This window comes from Salvelinus fontinalis, unplaced genomic scaffold, assembly GCF_029448725.1.
Source record: "Salvelinus fontinalis isolate EN_2023a unplaced genomic scaffold, ASM2944872v1 scaffold_1170, whole genome shotgun sequence".
NCBI classification, from domain to species: Eukaryota; Metazoa; Chordata; class Actinopteri; order Salmoniformes; family Salmonidae; genus Salvelinus; species Salvelinus fontinalis.
This window is the reverse complement of record NW_026601379.1, coordinates 5,659-26,708: the sequence shown is the minus strand read 5'-3', so window position 1 is coordinate 26,708 and position 21,050 is coordinate 5,659. Positions and strand designations below refer to the sequence as shown.

The window sequence follows — 21,050 nt, the reverse complement described above, 5'->3', positions numbered from 1 at the left end:
TGGTGTGCGTGGAGCAGCTGCTCAGATCAGCACCCTCCCTTCCTAGTGACGGGCAGGTGATGGCGGCGACCGCCCATGATGCCCGACTGAGGAGATGCCCGCAGCTGCTGCCCCACATGCGCACTGCAGAGAGAGCCTGGCCAGTCTCTCACCAATACTGTCTGGTTGCACTCAGAATCAAATCAAATTTTATTTGTCACATACACATGGTTAGCAGATGTTAATGCGAGTGTAGCGAAATGCTTGTGCTTTTAGTTCCGACAATGCAGTAATAACCAACAAGTAATCTAACCTAACAATTCCTTATACACACAAGTGTAAAGGGATAAAGAATATGTACATAAAGATATATGAATGAGTGATGGTACAGAACGGCATAGGCAAGATGCAGTAGATGGTATAGAGTACAGTATATACATATGAGATGAGTAATGTAGGGTATGTAAACATAAAGTGGCATAGTTTAAAGTGGCTAGTGATACATGTATTACATAAAGATGGAAGATGCAGTAGATGATATAGAGTACAGTATATACATATGAGATGAGTAATGTAGGGTATGTAAACATTATATTAAGTGGCATTGTTTAAAGTGGCTAGTGGTACATTTTTACATAATTTCCATCAATTCCCATTATTAAAGTGGCTGGAGTTGAGTCAGTATATTGGCAGCGGCCACTAAATGTTAGTGGTGGCTGTTTAACAGTCTGATGGCCTTGAGATAGAAGCTGTTTTTCAGTCTCTCGGTCCCTGCTTTGATGCACCTGTACTGACCTCGCCTTCTGGATGATAGCGGGGTGAACAGGCAGTGGCTTGGGTGGTTGTTGTCCTTGATGATCTTTATGGCCTTCCTGTGACATCGGGTGGTGTAGGTGTCCTGGAGGGCAGGTAGTTTGCCCCCAGTGATGCGTTGTGCAGATCTCACTACCCTCTGGAGAGCCTTACGGTTGTGGGCGGAGCAGTTGCCGTACCAGGCGGTGATACAGCCCGACAGGATGCTCTTGATTGTGCATCTGTAGAAGTTTGTGAGTGCTTTTGGTGACAAGCCGAATTTCTTCAGCCTCCTGAGGTTGAAGAGGCGCTGCTGCGCATTCTTCACAACGCTGTCTGTGTGGGTGGACCAATTCAGTTTGTCCGTGATGTGTACACCAAGGAACTTAAAACTTTCCACCTTCTCCACTACTGTCCCGTCGATGTGGATAGGGGGGTGCTCCCTCTGCTGTTTCCTGAAGTCCACAATCATCTCCTTTGTTTTGTTGACGTTGAGTGTGAGGTTATTTTCCTGACACCACACACCGAGGGCCCTCACCTCCTCCCTGTAGGCCGTCTCGTCGTTGTTGGTAATCAAGCCTACCACTGTAGTGTCGTCCGCAAACTTGATGATTGAGTTGGAGGCGTGCATGGCCACGCAGTCGTGGGTGAACAGGGAGTACAGGAGAGGGCTCAGAACGCCGTGTTGAGGATCACCGGGGTGGAGATGTTATTAGCTACCCTCACCACCTGGGGGCGGTGTCCAGGACCCAGTTGCACAGGGTGGGGTCGAGACCCAGGGTCTCGAGCTTGATGACGAGTTTGGAAGGTACTATGGTGTTAAATGCTGAGCTGTAGTCGATGAACAGCATTCTCACATAGGTATTCCTCTTGTCCAGATGGGTTAGGGCAGTGTGTAGTGTGGTTGCGATTGCGTCGTCTGTGGACCTATTGGGTCGGTAAGCAAATTGGAGTGGGTCTAGGGTGTCAGGTAGGGTGGAGGTGATATGGTCCTTGACTAGTCTCTCAAAGCAATTCATGATGACGGAAGTGAGTGCTACGGGGCGGTAGTCGTTTAGCTCAGTTACCTTAGCTTTCTTGGGAACAGGAACAATGGTGGCCCTCTTGAAGCATGTGGGAACAGCAGACTGGGATAAGGATTGATTGAATATGTCCTTAAACACACCAGCCAGCTGGTCTGCGCATGCTCTGAGGACGCGGCTGGGAATGCCGTCTGGGCCTGCAGCCTTGCGAGGGTTAACACGTTTAAATGTTTTACTCACCTCGGCTGCAGTGAAGGAGAGCCCGCAGGTTTTGGTAGCGGGCTGTGTCAGTGGCACTGTATTGTCCTCAAAGCGAGCAAAAAAGTTATTTAGCCTGTCTGGGAGCAAGACATCCTGGTCCGCGACGGGGCTGGTTTTCTTTTTGTAATCCGTGATTGACTGTAGACCCTCCACATACCTCTTGTGTCTGAGCTGTTGAATTGCGACTCTACTTTGTCTCTATACTGGGACTTAGCTTGCAGTGGTTCGCGCTTTCAGTTTCACGCGAATGCTGCCATCAATCCACGGTTTCTGGTTTGGGAATGTTTTAATCGTTGCTGTGGGTACGACATCGTCAATGCACTTTCTAATGAACTCGCTCACCGAATCAGCGTATTCGTCAATGTTTTTGTTGGACGCAATGCGGAACATATCCCAATCCACGTGATCGAAGCAGTCTTGAAGCGTGGAATCAGATTGGTCGGACCAGCGTTGAACAGACCTGAGCGAGGGAGCTTGTTGTTTTAGTTTCTGTTTGTAGGCTGGAAGCAACAAAATGGAGTCGTGGTCAGCTTTTCCGAAAGGAGGGCGGGGGAGGGCCTTATATGCGTCGCGGAAGTTAGTATAACAATGATCCAAGGTTTTACCAGCCCTGGTAGCACAATCGATATGCTGATAGAATTTAGGGAGTTTTGTTTTCAGATTAGCCTTGTTAAAATCCCCAGCTACGATGAATGCAGCCTCAGGGTGTGTGGTTCCCAGTTAAACAAAGAGTCAGATAAAGTTTGTTCAGGGCCATCGATGTGTCTGCTTGGGGGGAAATATATACGGCTGTGATTATAATCAAAGAGAATTCCCTTGGTAGATAAAGCGGTCGACATTTGATTGTGAGGAATTCTAGATCAGGTGAACAGAATGACTTGAGTTCCTGTATGTTGTTATGATCACACCACGTCTCGTTAATCATAAGGCATACACCCCCGCCCCTCTTCTTACCAGAAAGATGTTTGTTTCTGTCGGCGCGATGCGTGAAGAAACCAGCTGGCTGCATCGACTCCGTTAGCGTCTCTCGAGTGAGCCATGTTTCCGTGAAGCAAAGAACATTACAATCTCTGATGTCTCTCTGGAATGTTACCCTTGCTCGGATTTCATCAACCTTATTGTCAAGAGACTGGACATTGGCGAGTAGTATGCTAGGGATGGAGCGCGATGTGCCCGTCTCCGAAGCCTGACCAGGAGACCGCTTCGTTTGCCCCTTTTACGTCGCTTAGGGTCGCCGGCTGGGATCAGATCCATTGTATTGGGTGGAAGGCAAAACACTGGATCCGCTTCGGGAAAGTCATATTCCTGGTTGTAACGATGGTGAGTTGACGTTGCTCTTACATTCAGTAGTTCCTCCCGACTGTATGTAATGAAACCTAAGATTACCTGGGGTACCAATGTAAGGAATAACACGTAAAAAAACAAAATACTGCATATTCTACCTAGGAACGCGAAGCGAGGCGGCCCCCCCCACTCGCGATATTTTGCCCTCTTAGCCTCTTTGCTCCGACGTGATTGTATTATCATTCCAAAGAGCAGTTTCAGATCATTTTAGAAAAACTTTCAAAAAAAATATAGTATTTGGTTTATTTAGTTGCAGTTTTAGTCCAGAGGAGTTTGGGATTTTGTCTATGTTTAAGCTAACCTTTATCTTTATGTGGTTGAATAATTTTTGGGGGGTGGGCAATATAACAGAATTAGTTGATAATAAGTGTATTACAGTAGGATAAGAAGTGTATTACAGTAACATAAGAAGTGTATTACAGTAACATAAGAAGTGTATTACAGTAAAATAAGTGTATTACACTAACATAAGAGTGTATTACACTAACATAAGAGTGTATTACAGTAACATACAAAGTGTAATACAGTAACATAAGAAGTGTATTACAGTAGCATGTCATGATGTTGGCTTGATGGGTGAGGTTTATGACCACCATAAATACGTTCCCCTGCGTTTCTCTCTCTCTACTCTATAGCGTTGACTCTTGAAAAAGCCCTTTGTTAACATAGAGATTCTGTGAACATCAAAAGATGGGAAATGGAACCATATTTCGGTAATCCAACCAGTTGAAAATTTGCGTTGGGACTTAATGAATATGATGTCAGTTCAGTTGTCGTCTGAGACATTATTACTGATGATAGGACGACATAAAGTGTATCTTGGAAAATCTACACATTCTAGTTATCAGATTCACATGGAATTGTTGTGCAATTTAAATGTTTAAATATGAAACTATTTGTGAAAAGATGAAATGTAAGTTTTAGCTTCTTAAATGAGAGAACAGTTTATCATAGAGAAACTATGAAACACGGCCCTCTCTCCCAATCCTATATAAGTCCCTTGACGAAAATGTAACTTTCTGTTCCAAGGGCGTGTGGACTTGAGGTCCCCTCATTGAAAGGACAAAGTCCACCTACAGAACTAAGCCAACCTTAGAGAACCTAACGGAATTAGCATCGAATTTCAATGTGAAGGTGACGACCTACATGCCGGAAGGATGAATTTCAACTATACCAGCCAGAATATAACATGAGCATATAGCATGGCAACTTGGTACGAACTTTGAACCCTTATTAACTAAAGAAATGATACCTCCTAGCCTTTGCGTTAGCGCAGCAACTTTAGATGTGGGCTAGGAGAGGACGTATAGAGTATCTCTTCTACCACACGACGATGGTACTACCAAGTATTCTGTTTACCACCAGAGACATTCTTCAAATGAGAAGAGATCCCTGCTGGGCAACATGGCCTACTATCTACGATCAATCTACCGAAGCGCAGCTCAGAGTAAATATTTATTGCATTTTCCTTTTTCAAATGGGCGGTAATTTAGAATGCATAAGATACTGTATTTACGATAGCATGGCTTCTCCCTTTGATCCTCAAGTCTTCCCGCTCTTTCACTCAAACCCAGCCCCCTTTTCTTTTGTGTAACCAGCTGTCATATCTGTTCCGTCCGCTAGGGGCGTTTTCCTTTATGACGTAATTTGTAATCAATGTATGATCCATTCTGTGTAGATGTAATTCTGTGTGATTATTTAGGTATTTAGTAAATAAATAATTAAACCCAATTTTGTATTGCTGATTCAACTTGTTAGCCAGGGTTCGTGAAGTTAACCAAGAATTTACAACTTTATGATGAGACTAAATAAAGTGACGATTAAATATGGACTGCTATTGAGGTAAAAGACTACTAGGTCTTTAAGAGTTTATTCGGAAGATAACAGCTCTATAAACATTATTTCGTGGTGCCCCGACTTTCTAGTTAATTATTTACCTGATTAGCTTAATCAGGTAATATTAATTACAGATAAATTATTTTATAGAATAGCATGTCATATCACTTAATCCGGCATAGCAAAAGACACGACAAGCATAAGAAGTGTATTACAGTAACATAAATAGTGTATTACAGTAACATAATAAGTGTATTACAGTTTCATAGGAAGTGTATTAGAGTAGCATAAAAAGTGTATTACAGTAGCATAAGTAGTTTATTACCGTAGCATAAGAAGTGTATTAGAGTAGGATTAGTAGTATATTACAGTAGGATAAGAAGTGTATTACAGTAGAATAAGAAGTGTATTACAGTAGGATAAGTAGTTTATTACAGTAGGATAAGACGTGTATTACAGTAGAATAAGAAGTGTATTACAGTAGGGTAAGTAGTTTATTACAGTAGCATAAGAAGAGTATTAGAGTAGGATAGGAAGTGTATTTCAGTAGAGTAAGACGTGTATTACAGTAGGATAAGAAGTGTATTACAGTAGGATACGTAGTGTACTAGAGTAAGATACGATGTGTATTAGAGTAGGATAAGATGTGTATTAGAGTAGGATAAGATGTGTATTAGAGTAGGATAAGATGTGTATTACAGTAGGATAAGAAGTGTATTACAGTAGGATAAGAAGTGTATTAGAGTAGGATCCGTCGTTTATTACAGTAGCATAAGACGTGTATTAGAGTAGAATAAGTAGTATGTTACAGTAGGATAAGAAGTGTATTACAGTAGAATAAGATGTGTATTACAGTAGGATAAGTAGTTTATTACAGTAGCATAAGAAGTGTATTAGAGTAGGATAAGAAGTGTATTACAGTAGAATAAGAAGTGTATTACAGTAGGATTATAAGTGTATTACAGTAGCATAAGATGTGTATTACAGTAAGATAAGTGTATTACAGTAGGATTATAATTGTATTACAGTAACCTAAATAGTGTATTACAGTAACATAAGAAGTGTATTACAGTAGGATAGGAAGTGTATTACAGTAGGATAAGGAAGTGTATTACAGTAGAACAGGAAGTGTATTAGAGTAGGATAAGTATAGTATTACAGTAGCATGAGAAGTGTATTACAGTAGGATAATAATTGTATTAGAGCAGGATAAGTAGAGTATTACAGTAGCATAAGAAGTTTATTACAGTAGAATAAAAATGCTACTGTAACCGCCTCCCACCCTCAAATGCCACTTTAATTCTGAGCCCCACCAGATACCCGACATCAGGACAGATTCTTCTTCGCATCCCAACCCACCCACATAGAATTGTTCCCGAGAGAAGATCTGTGACCTGCCAAATAACACCAATGTATTTTTTTTAATTATGAGGCTAGTAGTAGGCTATTATTCCACTCTCTGCATGATTTCATTTGTCTGCATGTCTATTCGACATTTTGATAAAATGTGTATCATACCTATGAAGTTTGGGGGGCAGAAGCAGGTATAGTTGTTTATGCTGTCCACACAGGTAGAGTTGTTCTCACAGTCATTGTCCTCACAATCGTCAGGATTCACCTCACACTGCAGACCCTCGTACCCAGGAGGACACGTACAGCTTGGGAGGAGAGAGATGCCAGAGTCATGGAAGTGTACTGGGTTTCATTCCACTTCACTTCAAATTCCCGCTCCAGATGCCCTCTGCTCTGTGGCCCTGGCCCCTCTATTAAGGACTAATGCCCTTTGAAAGCCTAAGACTTGCACTTCAATTTGAATAACAACAAGGGTAGAACTCCAGTGACATTTGAAAATGTAATGTAATCAGGTCTGTCTGTGAATTCAATAACTCCAATTAGACGTGTGTCCCTGTAAGATCCTATGTGGAAGGGCATTCATCAAGCTATAACTAAATGTCGTGTGGAATCGGTAGACCGCTTGACTCTGTCTCTCTTGTCTGTTATGCCCGCCAACCCTAGCTAGCCTGGCTGTGCTGTGCGGGCGGGGTGGCACAAGGTTGGCATCATGGGTGCGGCGTGGCGGGCAGGCTCAGCAGAGCAAAGAGAGGTAAGCGTCACTAGTGAGACGAGTAGCTTTATCAAATGCCTGTTGTTCTTTGAAGGCCAGTGGCTTCTGATTGAACATGACCCTGAGGAGATGAGCGATTGTGATGTCTTTTAGCAGTTCTCCAGAGGGACTAACTGAGGGGCTGGAAGTAGAGAGGGGGATATACAAAGCTACTGTAAGAGGCCTCAAGGTTGCGACCCCTGGAAAACGTGACATCATAGTGACTCAAGGAGATGAACCTTTGTGTCGGTGCATAGCTAGAACAGATACAGGCTTTGTAGTGAGGTCATGCTGTAAAGCCTCCATCTGCTATATCAAAAGGCTGAGGAGAGATCCCACATGTGGATCATTGATGAGGCAGAGAGCTAGGGTTGGTTGATTGGTGTTTAAAGGCCGAACAGTGAACAATGAAAGAGAGGAGAGTGTGGCAGTGGTCTGGCCCCAAGCCTGATGAGGAACAACACCAGCATGGACCATGGGCTCTCACAGAGTCACTAACACACTGGAACAACACTGCTGCCTGCATGTCTGTGCCCACTTTTTAGGGAATAGTGTGCCATTTCAGACGGCCTCTCTGTGTGGTGTGTGGAGAGAGTAGTGGGTAGTGGGTACCTGAACTGGTCCTCTTGGCCTAGGATCACGTGGCAGGTCCCTCCATTGGCACAGGGGAAACTGATGCAGGCGTTGATGGATATCTCACAGTTCTGTCCCTGGAAGGGAGGAAGGGAGGAGGGAGGGAGGGGAAGACAGAGAGGGGTGTGAAACAAAGAAGAGATCCAGGGGGTATGCTAGCAGACCTTACTAAATGAATAAATAATTAAATAAATCAAAACAGGAACATTTTACATTTGGCTACAAATTCTAAAATAAACTATCCCAGCAGAGAAAAATGTCCTCTGTCTGCTACCTATATCTCCCCACTATAATCCCCATACTTTAATGAAGACAGCTTCTCCATCCTGGAGGGGGAAATCAATCATTTCCAGGCCCAGGGACATGTACTAGTCTGTGGCAACCTAAATGTCAGAACTAGACAAGAACCTGACACCCATATTAACCTGTTTGGGCTGCAGGGGCAGTATTGAGTAGCCGGATAAAAGGTGCCCATTTCAAACGGCCTCGTACTCAATTCTTGCTCGTACAATATGCATATTATTATTACTATTGAATAGTAAACACTCTCTAGTTTCTAAAACCGTTTGAATTATATCTGTGAGTAAAACAGAACTCATTTTGCAGCAAACTTCCTGACAGGAAGTGGAAAATCTGAAATCGATGCTCTGTTCTAGGGCCTGCCTATAAATGTCCTTGATATATATCAGTATACATGTACTTCATACGTCTTTCACTAGATGTCGACAGGCAGTGAGAGAAGAAATGGAGTATGTAACTTGATCTGGGGTCGAACAAAAGCTCTTTGTATGACGTGTCACCAGTTTCCTGTTTTCTGGAGAGCGCGTGAAGGGACCTGGTTTTGCCTTCTGTACAGCTGTCGTTATAGACGACTAATATCTCCGGCTTTGATTTTATTTGATACATGTGACATTATCATCGTAAAGTATGTTTTTTCAATATAGTTTTATTCGATTATTGAAATTTTTTCGGGACGTTAGGCGTGTTGCGTTGTGTGCCTTTGTTCAGGAAGGAGAGCTTCACGCCACTTTGCTAGCTTTCCATGCTAATTGATTGGAGAAGAGGACATTCTAAATCCAAACAACGATTGTTCCCGACAAAGGACCCCTTGTACAACATTCTGATGAAAGATCGTCAAAAGTAGGACCCATTTTATGATGCTGTTTCATATATCTGTCGAACATGTGAAATAGTCGTTTGCGCCCAGATTTTGGGTACTCTCTCGCTATACCTAAGCTGGATGTCGTAATGAAGTTATTTTTAGAATTCTAACACGGCGATTGCATTAAGAACTAGTGTCTCTATCATTTCCTATACAACATGTATTTTTTAGTAACGTTTATGTATAGTTATTTGGTCAGAATAGTTGAGTGCCATAAAAATATCCGCACATTCTGGGAAAAAGATGCTACGTTAGCACAATGTATAACCACTGATTTCAGCTCTAAATATGCACATTTTCGAACAAAACATAAGTGTATGTATAACCTGATGTTATAGGACTGTCATCTGATGAAGCTTATCAAGGTTAGTCAAAAATTATATATCTTTTGCTGGTTTATTCGCTATCGCTAACGTGCCTATTGCTATCGCTAACGTGCCTTCATGAATGAATGCGGTAGTGTGGTAGGCTATTGTAGTAAGCTAATATAATGAAAAATCGGAAATATTGGCTGGATTCACAAGACGTTTGTCTTTAATTTGCTATACACCATCGATTTTTCAGAAATGTTTTATGATGAGTATTTAGGTATTTGACGTTGGTGTCTGTAATTACTCTGGCTGCTTCGGTCCTATTTGTGACGGTAGCTGTGATGGTAGCTGCAATGTAAAACTGATTTATACTTATGCACATTTATCGAACAAAACATAGACAACATTATTGTATAACATGTTATAAGACTGTCATCTGAGGAAGTTGTTTCTTGGTTAGTTTGGTTGGTTCTTGGTTAGTTAGGTTGGCTTTGTGCATGCTACCTGTGCTGTGAAAAATGTCTGTCCTTTTTTGTATTTGGTGGTGAGCTAACATAAATATATGTGGTGTTTTTGCTGTAAAACATTTTAAAAATCGGACATGTTGGCTGGATTCACAAGATGTTTATCTTTCATATGCTGTATTGGACTTGTTAATGTGTGAAAGTTAAATATTTCAAAAATATATATTTTGAATTTTGCGTCCTGCACTTGAAGTGGCTGTTGTCATATTGTGCCCAGCTTCGGGTTTCCAGCCCAAAGAAGTTAAGAAATGCTATAGATGGAAGGAAAGTAGTGTGGAAACAACAAATCAATCCCTTTCAGACAACTTCCTGGACAAAACGTTCCACTGTAATAGTGAAGGTGTAAACTTTGCAGTAGAAAACCTAAACAGTATATTTGACCTCTCAGCTTCCCTATCAAAAAAAAAAAAAAATCAAACAGAAAACCGAAGAAATTAACAACAATGACAAATGGTTTGATGAAGAATGCAAAAACCTAAGAAAGAAATTGAGAAACCTGTCCAATTAAAAACATAGAGACCCAGAAAACCTGAGCCTACTAAAACAATACAGAAATGCACTACGGAAAAAGAAGGAATAGCAAGTCAGAAATCAGCTCAATGTAATTGAAAAATCCATAGACTCTAACCACTTCTGGAAGAACTGGAAAACACTAAACAAAAACAACACGTAGAGTTATCTATCCAAAATGGAGATATATGGGTAAACTACTTCTCCAATCTTTTTGGCTCTATAACAAAGAACAAACAGCAAAATCATATACATGATCAAATACAAATTTTAGAATCAACTATTAAAGACTACCGGAATCCACTGGATTCTCCAATTGCATTGAATGAACTACAGGACAACATTCAAACCCTCCAACACAAAAAGAACAAACAAACCAAAACAAAGGCAAAGTCTTCTCATGCTTTGTTGATTTAAAAAAAGCCTTCGAATCAATTTGGAATGAGTATCTGCTATACAAATTGATGGAAAGTGGTGTTGGGGATAAAACATACAACCTTACAAAATCCATGTACACAAACAACAAGTATGCAGTTTAAATTGTAAAAAAACTCACACATTTCTTTCCACAGGGCCGTGGGGTGAGACAGGGCCGTGGGGTGAGACAGGGCCGTGTGGTGAGACAGGGATGCAGCTTGAGCCCCACCCTCTTCAACATATATATCAACAAATTGGCGAGGACACTAGAAGAGTCTGCAGCACCCGGCCTCACCCTACTAGAATCTGAAGTCAAATGTCTACTGTTTACTGATGATCTGGTGCTTCTGTCACCAAGCAAGGAGGGCCTACAGCAGCACCTAGATCTTCAGCACAGATTCTGTCAGACCTAGGCCCTGACAGTACATCTCAGTAAGACTAAAATAATGGTGTTACAAAAAAGGTCCAGTTGCCACGACCACAAATACAAATTCCATCTAGACACCGTTGCCCTAGAGTACACAAACAAACTATATATACCTCGGCCTAAACATCAGCGCCACAGGTAACTTCCACAAAGCTGTGAACGATCTGAGAGACAAGGCAAGAAGGGCCTACTATGCCATCAAAAGGACATAAAATTCGACATACAAAATTAGGATCTGGCTAAAAATACTTGAATCAGTTATAGAACCCATTGCCCTTCATAGTTGTGAGGTCTGCGGTCCACTCACCAACCAAGAATTCACTAAATGGGATAAACACCAAATTGACACTCTGTATGCAGAATTCTACAATAATATTCTCCATGTACAACGTAGAACACCAAATAATGCATGCAGAGCAGAATTAGGCCGATACCTGCTAAATATCAAAATCCAGAAAAGAGCCGTTAATTTCTATAACCACCTAAAAGGAAGCAATTCAGAAACCTTCCATAACAAAGCCATCACCTACAGAGAGATGAACCTGGAGAAGAGCCCCTTAACTTCTTGCGAATATAGGGGGTGCTGTTTCGACTTAGCATAAATTCGTCTCCAGATTAAACTGCCTAGTACTCAATTCTTGCTCATACAATATGCATATTATTATTATTATTGGATAGAAAACACTCTCTAGTTTCTATAGCCGTTGGAATTATGTCTCTGAGTGAAACAGAACTCCTTCTACAGCACTCACAAGATTTCAGAAATCTTGGCCCCTGTTCCCAGGTCAGTTGTAATGTCCCTGTAAATGCTATGTCCCTGTAAATGCAAACACTGCCTACGTCTTCCTCTAGATGTCAGTAAGTGGTGGCGCTTTGAATGGAGTCGATTGCGCAATCAGGGCCTGTATAAAAGACCAATGACCGGAAGTAGCTTTCTTTTCGTCTCTGCGCCTGATGCACGATGGACGTCGGACTTGCCTCCTTCCAAGCTGTTGTTTAGCCAGTAATATTTCTCCGGTCATGTTTTTACTCGTTATAGGTGTTAAAAACATCATAAGGTAGTTAATTTAAACGGTTTTATAGCAATTTATATCCGTTTAGGGTGATTTTATGGCATTTCTGTGTGACGCACCTCGAGGAGCTGGGCACTTTGAGTGCATGGTGAACGTTAGTGGCCATTTCGACGGGACAAGAGGACATCTTTCGACCAAAAGACGATTAGACCGGAGAAAGGATTCATTGCCCAATATTCTGATGGCAGTTCAGCTAATAGTAAGAACTATTTATGATGATAAATCGTGTTTCTGTCGAAAAATGTTAAACACTTATGCCGCCATTTTCTTTGGGGTAGCTTCGCTTTGGCGCAACCTGTATTGAAAAGTAAGGATAATTTAAAAAATGTAATTCAGCGATTGCATTAAGAACTAAATTGTCTATCAATCGCTGTCCACCCTGTATTTTTTAGTCAAGTTTATGAGTATTTATGTATAAGACTAGATCACTGTCCAATATGGCGCCCGACATTTTCTGACCAGCTTGGCTACTTTTCTCATTGTATAACCTGTTGAGGATGGGGGCGCTGTTGTCACTATTTATGCTAATCGTGTAATTTTTGAAACGGCTTCCCACAAAATTCTTGATCGTACAATATGCATATTATTATTATTATTGGATAGAAAACAGTCTATAGTTTCTATAGGAGTTGAAATTTTGTCTCTAAGTGGAACAGAAGTCATTCTACAGCAATTTCCCTGACATGGAGTCAGATTTCAGAAATTTTGGCCCCTGATCTGGAGTCAGTTAAAAGGCCGCAGTTATTGCTATGAGTATACGGACACTGCTTACGTCTTCCCCTGGATGCCTTTACGTGATGACGATTTGAATGGGGTCGATTGCGCGTTCACAGGCACTACAAATTAAAAAACCCTGTAGCTAGGAACTCTTTTCTTGCTGCGTAATGCGCCTGGAGGACATCGACCCGCACTTGTTCCAAGCATTAGTGGAGGGAGTAATATTACTCTGGTCATGTTTCTACTCGTTATGGGAGTTAAAAACATCATAAGGTAGTTAATTTAAAGCGTTTTATAGCAATTTATATCCGTTTAGTGCGATTTTGGGACATTTATTTCTGAAACGCTGTGAATTGCTGGGCACGCTTCCAGTTCATCCCGAACGCAGTTGGCATTTCCACATGGCAAGAGGACAGCTTTCCACCAAAAGACGATTAGACCCAAGAAAGGATCCTTTGCCCAAGATACTGATGGAAGAACAGCTCAAAGTAGGACATTTTTATTATGATAAATCGTGTTTCTGTCGAAAAATGTTAGTGGCTTAGGACGCCATGTTTTTTGACGTAGCTTCGCTTGGCGCAAACTGTATTGAAAAGTAAGGATAATTAAAAAAATGTAATTCCGCGATTGTATTAAGAATTAAATTGTCTATCAATCCCTGTCCACCCTATATTTTTTAGTCACGTTTATGAGTATTTATGTATAAGAGTAGATCACTGTCTAATATGGCGCACGGACATTTTCTCACCAGCTGGGCTACATTTCACATTGTCTAACCATGATTTTGGTGGCTAAATATAAACATTTTCGATCAAACTCTATATGGATTGTGTAATATGATGTTACAGGAGTGTCATCTGAAGAATTCTGAGAAGGTTAGTGAAAAAATTAATATATTTTGGCGATGTTGACGTTATTGCTCACTTTGGCTAGAATCAATGCTGGGCTGCTATGTGCTATGTGCTATGCTAATATAACGATTTATTGTGTTTTCGCTGTAAGACACTTAGAAAATCTGAAATATTGTCTGTATTCACAGGATCTGTGTCTTTCGATTAGTGTATGCTGTGTATTTTTACGAAATGTTTGATGATTAGTAAGTAGGTAAACACGTTGCTCTATGTAGTTATTCTAGTCCATTTGTGACGGTGGGTGCAATTGTAACCTATGCCATCTACCTGAAATATGCACTTTTTTCTAACAAAACCTATCCCATACCATAAATATGTTATCAGACTGTCATCTGATGAGTTTTTTTCTTGGTTAGGGGCTATAAATATCTTAGTTTATTGGTGATAGCTAATTGGTGATAGTTTATTGGTGATAGCTATTGGTGATAGCTTATTGGTGATAGCCGAATTGGTGATAGCTACTGGTGTTGGTGGACAAATAAAAGATGGTGGATTATGCTAATGTGTTTTTAGGTAATAGATGTACATCTTTACATATTGTGTCTTCCCTGTAAAACATTTTAAAAATCGGACATGTTGGCTGGATTCACAAGATCTGTGTCTTTCATTAGCTGTATTGGACTTTAATGTGTGAAAGTTAAATATTTAAAAAAAATATTTTTTTTGAATTTCGCGGCACTGGTTTTTCAGTGGGGGTGGGGGGGGGAGTGCCGCTAGCGGCACCCTCATCCTAGACAGGATAACCACGATTTTAGTGGCTAAATATCCACATATTCGAACAAACTCTATATGTATGTTGTAATATGATGTTACAGGAGTGTCATCTGAAGAATTCTGAGAAGGTTAGTGAAAAAATTAATACATTTTGGTGGTGATAATGCTATCGCTCTTTTTGCCGTGAATCAATGCTGGGGTAATGTTTGCACATGTGCTATGCTAATATAACGATTTATTGTGTTTTCGCTGTAAGACACTTAGAAAATCTGAAATATTGTCTGGATTCACAGGATCTGTGTCTTTCAATTAGTGTACGCTGTGTATTTTTAAGAAATGTTTTATGATTAGTAATTAGGTAATACACGTTGCTCTCTGTATTTATTCTAGTCGAGTTGTGATGGTGGGTGCAATTGTAAACTATGATTTCTACCTGAAATATGCACATTTTTCTAACAAAACCTATCCCATACAATAAATATGTTATCAGACTGTCATCTGATGAGGTTTTTTCTTGGTTAGTGGCTATCAATATCTTAATTGGCCGAATTGGTGATAGCTACTGATGCAGTAAGAAAATGGTGGAGTAAGAAAATTGTTGTCTTTTGCTAACGTGGTTAGCTAATAGATTTACATATTGTGTCTTCCCTGTAAAACATTTTACAAATCAGAGATGATGGCTTGAATCACAAGATCTGTATCTTTCATTTGGTGTCTTGGACTTGTGATTTCATGAACATTTTATTTTATGATATCCCTGTAACTTTAGGCTAGGCTACGCTAGTCAGCTTTTGTGTTGGGGGGGATCCCGGATCCGGGTTAGGGCGGCGTTAGAGGTTTTAAGCAAGCTGGTTCTGGGGCTCTGTTCACAAACACAAACAGACCCCACAGTCCCAAGACAGCAACACAATTAGACCCAACCCAATCACGAGAAAACAAAAAGATAATTACTTGACACATTGTAAAGAATTAACAAAAAAACTGAGCAAACTGGAATGCTATTTGGCCCTAAACAGAGTACACCGTGGCAGAATACCTAACCACTGTGACTGACCCAAACTTAAGGAAAGCTTTGATTGTGTACAGACTCAGTGAGCATAGCCTTGCTATTGAGAAACGCCGCCGTAGAGAATTGAGAAACGCCGCCGGTCCCTCAGATTACACAGACCCACAAAGAATTCAAAAACAAATCCAATTTTGCTAAACTCCCATATCTACTGGGTGAAATACCTCAGTGTGCCATCACAGCAAAACGATTTGTGACCTGTTGCCACAAGAAAAGGGCAACCAGTGAAGAACAAACACCATTGTAAATACAATCAATATTTCTGTTTATTTATTTTCCCTGTTGTACTATTTGCACATAATTTAAAATGTGTAATGTCTTTATTATTTTGGAACTTCTGTGAGTGTAATGTTTACTGTCAGTTTTTATTGTTTATTTCACTTTTGTTTATTACCTAGTTCACTTGCTTTAGCAATATCAACATATGTTTCCCATGCCAATAAAGCCCTTCAATTGAAATTGAAATCGAGAGAGAGAGAGGGAGAGGTGTGAGACTGTCTGTCTATCACGATACAGTAGAGCAGTGGTCAGCAACCTTTTCTGATTCAAGATCAAGATCACTTTCTGAGTCAGAATTCAGGCTGAGATCTGCCGCTCAGACTTACTTAAACAAAAAAAAACGTAAGCCTATGCAACATTATCCAATTATAAACAGTTCTGTAGCAATTTATGTTTATGCAGTAGGCTATAGACCCAATACATTACCACTGCATCTACTGGTTATAGACCTTGTCTTCACCTCGTCCCGTATGTCGTCCATTATTTCCAAGGTAATGTACAGAATGTCTGCATTTATCACTTACATATTGGCTATGCTTGAATTGCCCTGCCAATGTTATTTTGCTCTGACCAATTAGAAATGATATTTAAACAATGTAGGTATATGATCACACTGGTAATTTATCATTTGTTGTATTACTTGTGAGGGACAGCTGAGTGAGCATAATATTTTATTTGGGATGGCCTGCATCTGATGGTCAGTCTGAGGGGAGGGAGGGAGCAGAGGTGAGGCTGCCTCTCACCCGACTCACCGTCCCTCCGCTCTCGCTCCCTCGGCTGAGAAAAGGGGACACAGTCTTCCAGCTGATGGCAAAACTCAAGTCACACTGCATTATTTCTGCCTCATGCACCAATTCATGTTGTTACTCCTATGACGAGAAAAAGTGAATTATTCCTCTATTAAAAACTACATTCAGCTAATAATAATAACGGAAGCTTATTGGAACACTATGCAATACTCATTCATTACAGCTGCAGTGCTGGTTGTACTCTAATACACGGCCATCGTTGCATGAAGAAGTGGACCAAAGCGCAGCGTGGTAAGTGTTCATGATTTATTCATAAAACTGAACACTGAATAACAAAAACAACAAAGAGAACGACCAAAACAGTTCTGTCTGGTGCAGACACAAAAACAGAAAACAACTACCCACAAAACACAGGTGGGAAAATGCTACCTAAGTATGGTTCTCAATCAGAGACAACGATAGACAGCTGCCTCTGATTGAGAACCATACCAGGCCAAAAACACAGAAAAACAAAACAAGGACACCATAGAACACCAGACATAGAATGCCCACCCAAACTCACGCCCTGACCAACCAAAATAGAGAGATAAAAAGGATTTCTACAGTCAGGGCGTGACAGTGGAAGTAGGGAGAACGTGCATTTGATGGTTTATAAAAGTGTTGAACAAAGTGTTGACAGTGCTGAATAACAACTTAAACAGGAACTTACTCCTAAAAACAGCAGCTCTTTGCTGTATTCGCTGAGTCTCTTTCTAATCATGGTTTGAAACATTTTCACACAGTATCAACTGCGTTCTAGGGTTCTTTTCACAGTCTATGGCTCCACAGAGGAAACTGTGCAGACACGATGATCTGAGCTATCTGATTGGCCAGCGGTAGGCCTATAGGTGTCCCGTATTTGCTCTCTAGGCCTGCCGGGTTGGCGGAGTTCTACCTCCAGGCACATGAAATGGTTCAAAATGAGAACACTTTGCCTTCAGCACAAAAAATAAAATAGTATGCAAAGCTTTATTGTTGGGTTTTTACAGAAATGTTTGGTGATGGCCCAGGAAGGCCTTGGAGAGGCATTAGATTAGTGAATCACTGGAGTAGAGGTACAGGTACAGCATGGTAGCATTCAAGAATCACGACCCTAATGACCCTTAAGACCCCCTTCTTCTGATCACAGACACCACACGGACACTGGTTTTCACTCTCTCTCTCGGTCCACGATTCATTCTCCACATTTCAATGAATTTAAGCCCAGAGGAGGACGACGGAGAAAAGCACACATGCACGCACAGACACCTCTGAATAGGCAGGAATAATCGCAAAGACCCAAAGAGAGGTGCATACCCAGAGACACCGGGACCAACACTGACACACATACCGTAGCACAAATTGACCTTGGGAGGAAAGATTTGATTTAAAAAGCGAGGCCAGGGGCTTTGTCCCTGTAGCAGGCAGGAAGCTGTTATCTGTGTCTGTGAAGCAGGACACTGACAGGAATCCCACAGCCAAACAACAAACTCACGAGGCCACAGCAGCAGCACACAACACACACACATGCAGGTACACACACACTCTACGTCCACCCTCTGAGAGCACTTTACTGTAACCCCTTTTAATCTCCATTCAATACTTACAGCCAAACTAACTGTTGTAATCATTTCCAAATTGGTTGAGATATCAAACTAAGATGCATTATGTAAGAGAACAGGAGAGGCTAATACACTGGGGCTATGCATACGATGACAAACCACTAACATGTGGAACCGTTTAAGTGGGGCTGGGGTTGTGTGTGTGTGTGTGTGTGTGTGTGTGTGTGTGTGTGTGTGTGTTTAAATCCACTCACTTTGTAGCCAAAGGGACAGGTGCAATGGTAGGAGCCGGATACATCGCTGGCACATGTGCCATTGTTCATACAGGGGCCAGCCAGACAGGGGGCACACTTCGACATCAGATTCAGATCAACTGGGCCTGAGAGAGAGAGAGAGAGAGAGAGGGGTAGAGAGAGAGAGAGAGAAAGGTTATATATAGTCAGAAACAGAGAGCGAGGCAGAGAGAGAGAATGACAGAGTCAGAAACAGAGAGTGAGGCAGAGAGAGAGAATGACAGAGTCAGAAACAGAGAGCGAGGCAGAGAGAGAGAATGACAGAGTCAGAAACAGAGAGCGAGGCAGAGAGAGAGAATGACAGAGTCAGAAACAGAGAGCGAGGCAGAGAGAGAGAATGACAGAGTCAGAAACAGAGAGCGAGGCAGAGAGAGAGAATGACAGAGTCAGAAACAGAGAGCGAGGCAGAGAGAGAGAATGACAGAGTCAGAAACAGAGAGCGAGGCAGAGAGAGAGAATGACAGAGTCAGAAACAGAGAGCGAGGCAGAGAGAGAGAATGACAGAGTCAGAAACAGAGAGCGAGGGAGATAGAGAGAATGACAGAGTCAGAAACAGAGAGCGAGGCAGAGAGAGAGAATGACAGAGTCAGAAACAGAGAGCGAGGCAGAGAGAGAGAATGACAGTCAGAAACAGAGAACGAGGCAGAGATTAAAGAAGAAAGAGTAACACTTAGTAATTTCCCTCATTCCTTCTCTCAGCAGTATTTAAAGACACCTCTTATCCACATTTAAAAAACCTTAATCTTCCTTAATCTCAGATAAATCCCAGATCAATGTTAATTGGCCTGTGTGGTTACAGAGGGCAGAAATATGTGACAGCTGGGTTCATTCCTCTGTACAGGTAGATACAGAGAGGGGGAGGAGAAGGAAGAGGAGGAGAGGGAGGAAAGGACGAGGAGGAGAAGAGGAGAGGAGGAAAGGTGTAGAGGACGAGAGGACGAGAGGAGAAGGAGAGGAAGAATAAAGGAGAGGAGCAGAGGTGGAGAGGGAGGAGAGGAAGCAGAAAGGAGAGGAGGGGGGAAAGGAGCAGAGGACGAGAGGAGAGGGGGAAAGAGCGGAAGAGGAAAGGAGAGGAGGAGAGGAGAAAGATAGAGAGGAAGAGGAGAGGAAAAAGGGAGAGAGAGGAAGAGGAAAGGAGAGGAGAAAGAGAGAGAGGAAGAGAAGAGGAGAAAGGGAGAGAGGAATAGGAAAGGAGATGAGGAGAGGGGGAGAGAGAGGAAGAGGAAAGGAGAGGAGGAGAGGAGAAAGAGAGAGAGGGAGAGGAAAGGAGAGGAGGAGAGGGGGAGAGAGAGGAAGAGAAAAGGAGAGGAGGAGAGGGGGAGAGAGAGGAAGCGGAAAGGAGAAGAGGAAGAGGAAAGGAGATTAGGAGAAAGAGAGAGAGAGAGAGAGAGAGAGAGAGAGAGAGAGAGGGGTACAAAGAAAGCAGAAGTAGGGCAACGGAGCAGCAGATGAAGGAGAGGAGAGCAAAAGAGGATGGAGATATCACAGCCAGTGTTGTTGCTCACCTTTGCACAGGAAGCGGTTGAGGGGCGTGGTGAGCAGCAGGCGGTCGGCCATGTCAGGTGGTCCGGAACAGCGGGCGATGCCAGGCTCCTTGAAGCCAGCCTTCACCCACTGAGACAGCCAGCGCAGGTCACAGTTACAATACAGGGGGTTGGCACCCAGAGCCCTGGAGGACAACAAAATACAGGAATGATACACCTAGTGGTCACATATGCAGGTGCATGAGGATATGGTTAAGGTGCAGAAGTTCTGTACACAGTCAGTAAACACACACTGGTCTGCACATTACCAGAAGCACAGAGCACATTCCTACCAATCTAAAACGTTTGCTATGAACTCTCTCCCTTACTAAAACAGAGGAATTGTATTCCTGGTAAGCATCCTTTTTTACAACTCTCCCTCCCCCCTCTCTCTCTCTCTCCTTCCCCTCTATCTCTCTCTCTCTCTCTCTCTCTCTCCCTCCCCCGCTCTCTCTCGCTCATCCCCCTCCCCCCTCTCTCTCTCTCCCTCCCCCGCTCTCTCTCTCCCTCCCCCGCTCTCTCTCGCTCATCTCCCTCCCCCCTCTCTCTCTCTCCTTCCCCTCTATCTCTCTCGCTCTCTCTCTCTCCCATTTTCTCCCCTTTTTTCTCTCTCCCCCACTCTCTCTCTCACACTCTCTCTATCCCCCTCTCTCTCTATCTCTCTCTCTCTGCCCTCTCACACTCTCACTCTCTGCCCTCTTACACTGGCTCTCTCCCCCTCTCTCTCTCTCTCTCTCTCTCTCTCTCTCTCTCTCTCTCTCTCCCCTTCTCTCTGCCCCTCACCCTCTCTTTCTCCCCTCTCTCATCTCTCTCTCTTACACTC

At 42.3% G+C, this 21,050-nt stretch overlaps 1 protein-coding gene across 1 annotated transcript in view; it reads right to left on the bottom strand.

Annotated features, from left to right (window-relative positions):
- LOC129848767 (slit homolog 3 protein-like) overlaps positions 1–20,405 on the bottom strand; it is a gene marked incomplete at its 5' end in the record, with an annotated part of 43,696 nt that extends 23,291 nt beyond the window's left edge. Inside the window, 4 exons of the mRNA XM_055915873.1 lie at positions 6,753–6,892; positions 7,951–8,048; positions 18,666–18,790; positions 20,210–20,405. Of these exons, the coding sequence (XP_055771848.1) occupies positions 6,753–6,892; positions 7,951–8,048; positions 18,666–18,790; positions 20,210–20,405 (559 nt within the window). The remainder of the gene's footprint in view (positions 1–6,752; positions 6,893–7,950; positions 8,049–18,665; positions 18,791–20,209) is intronic.
- Positions 20,406–21,050: the final 645 nt, after the last annotated feature.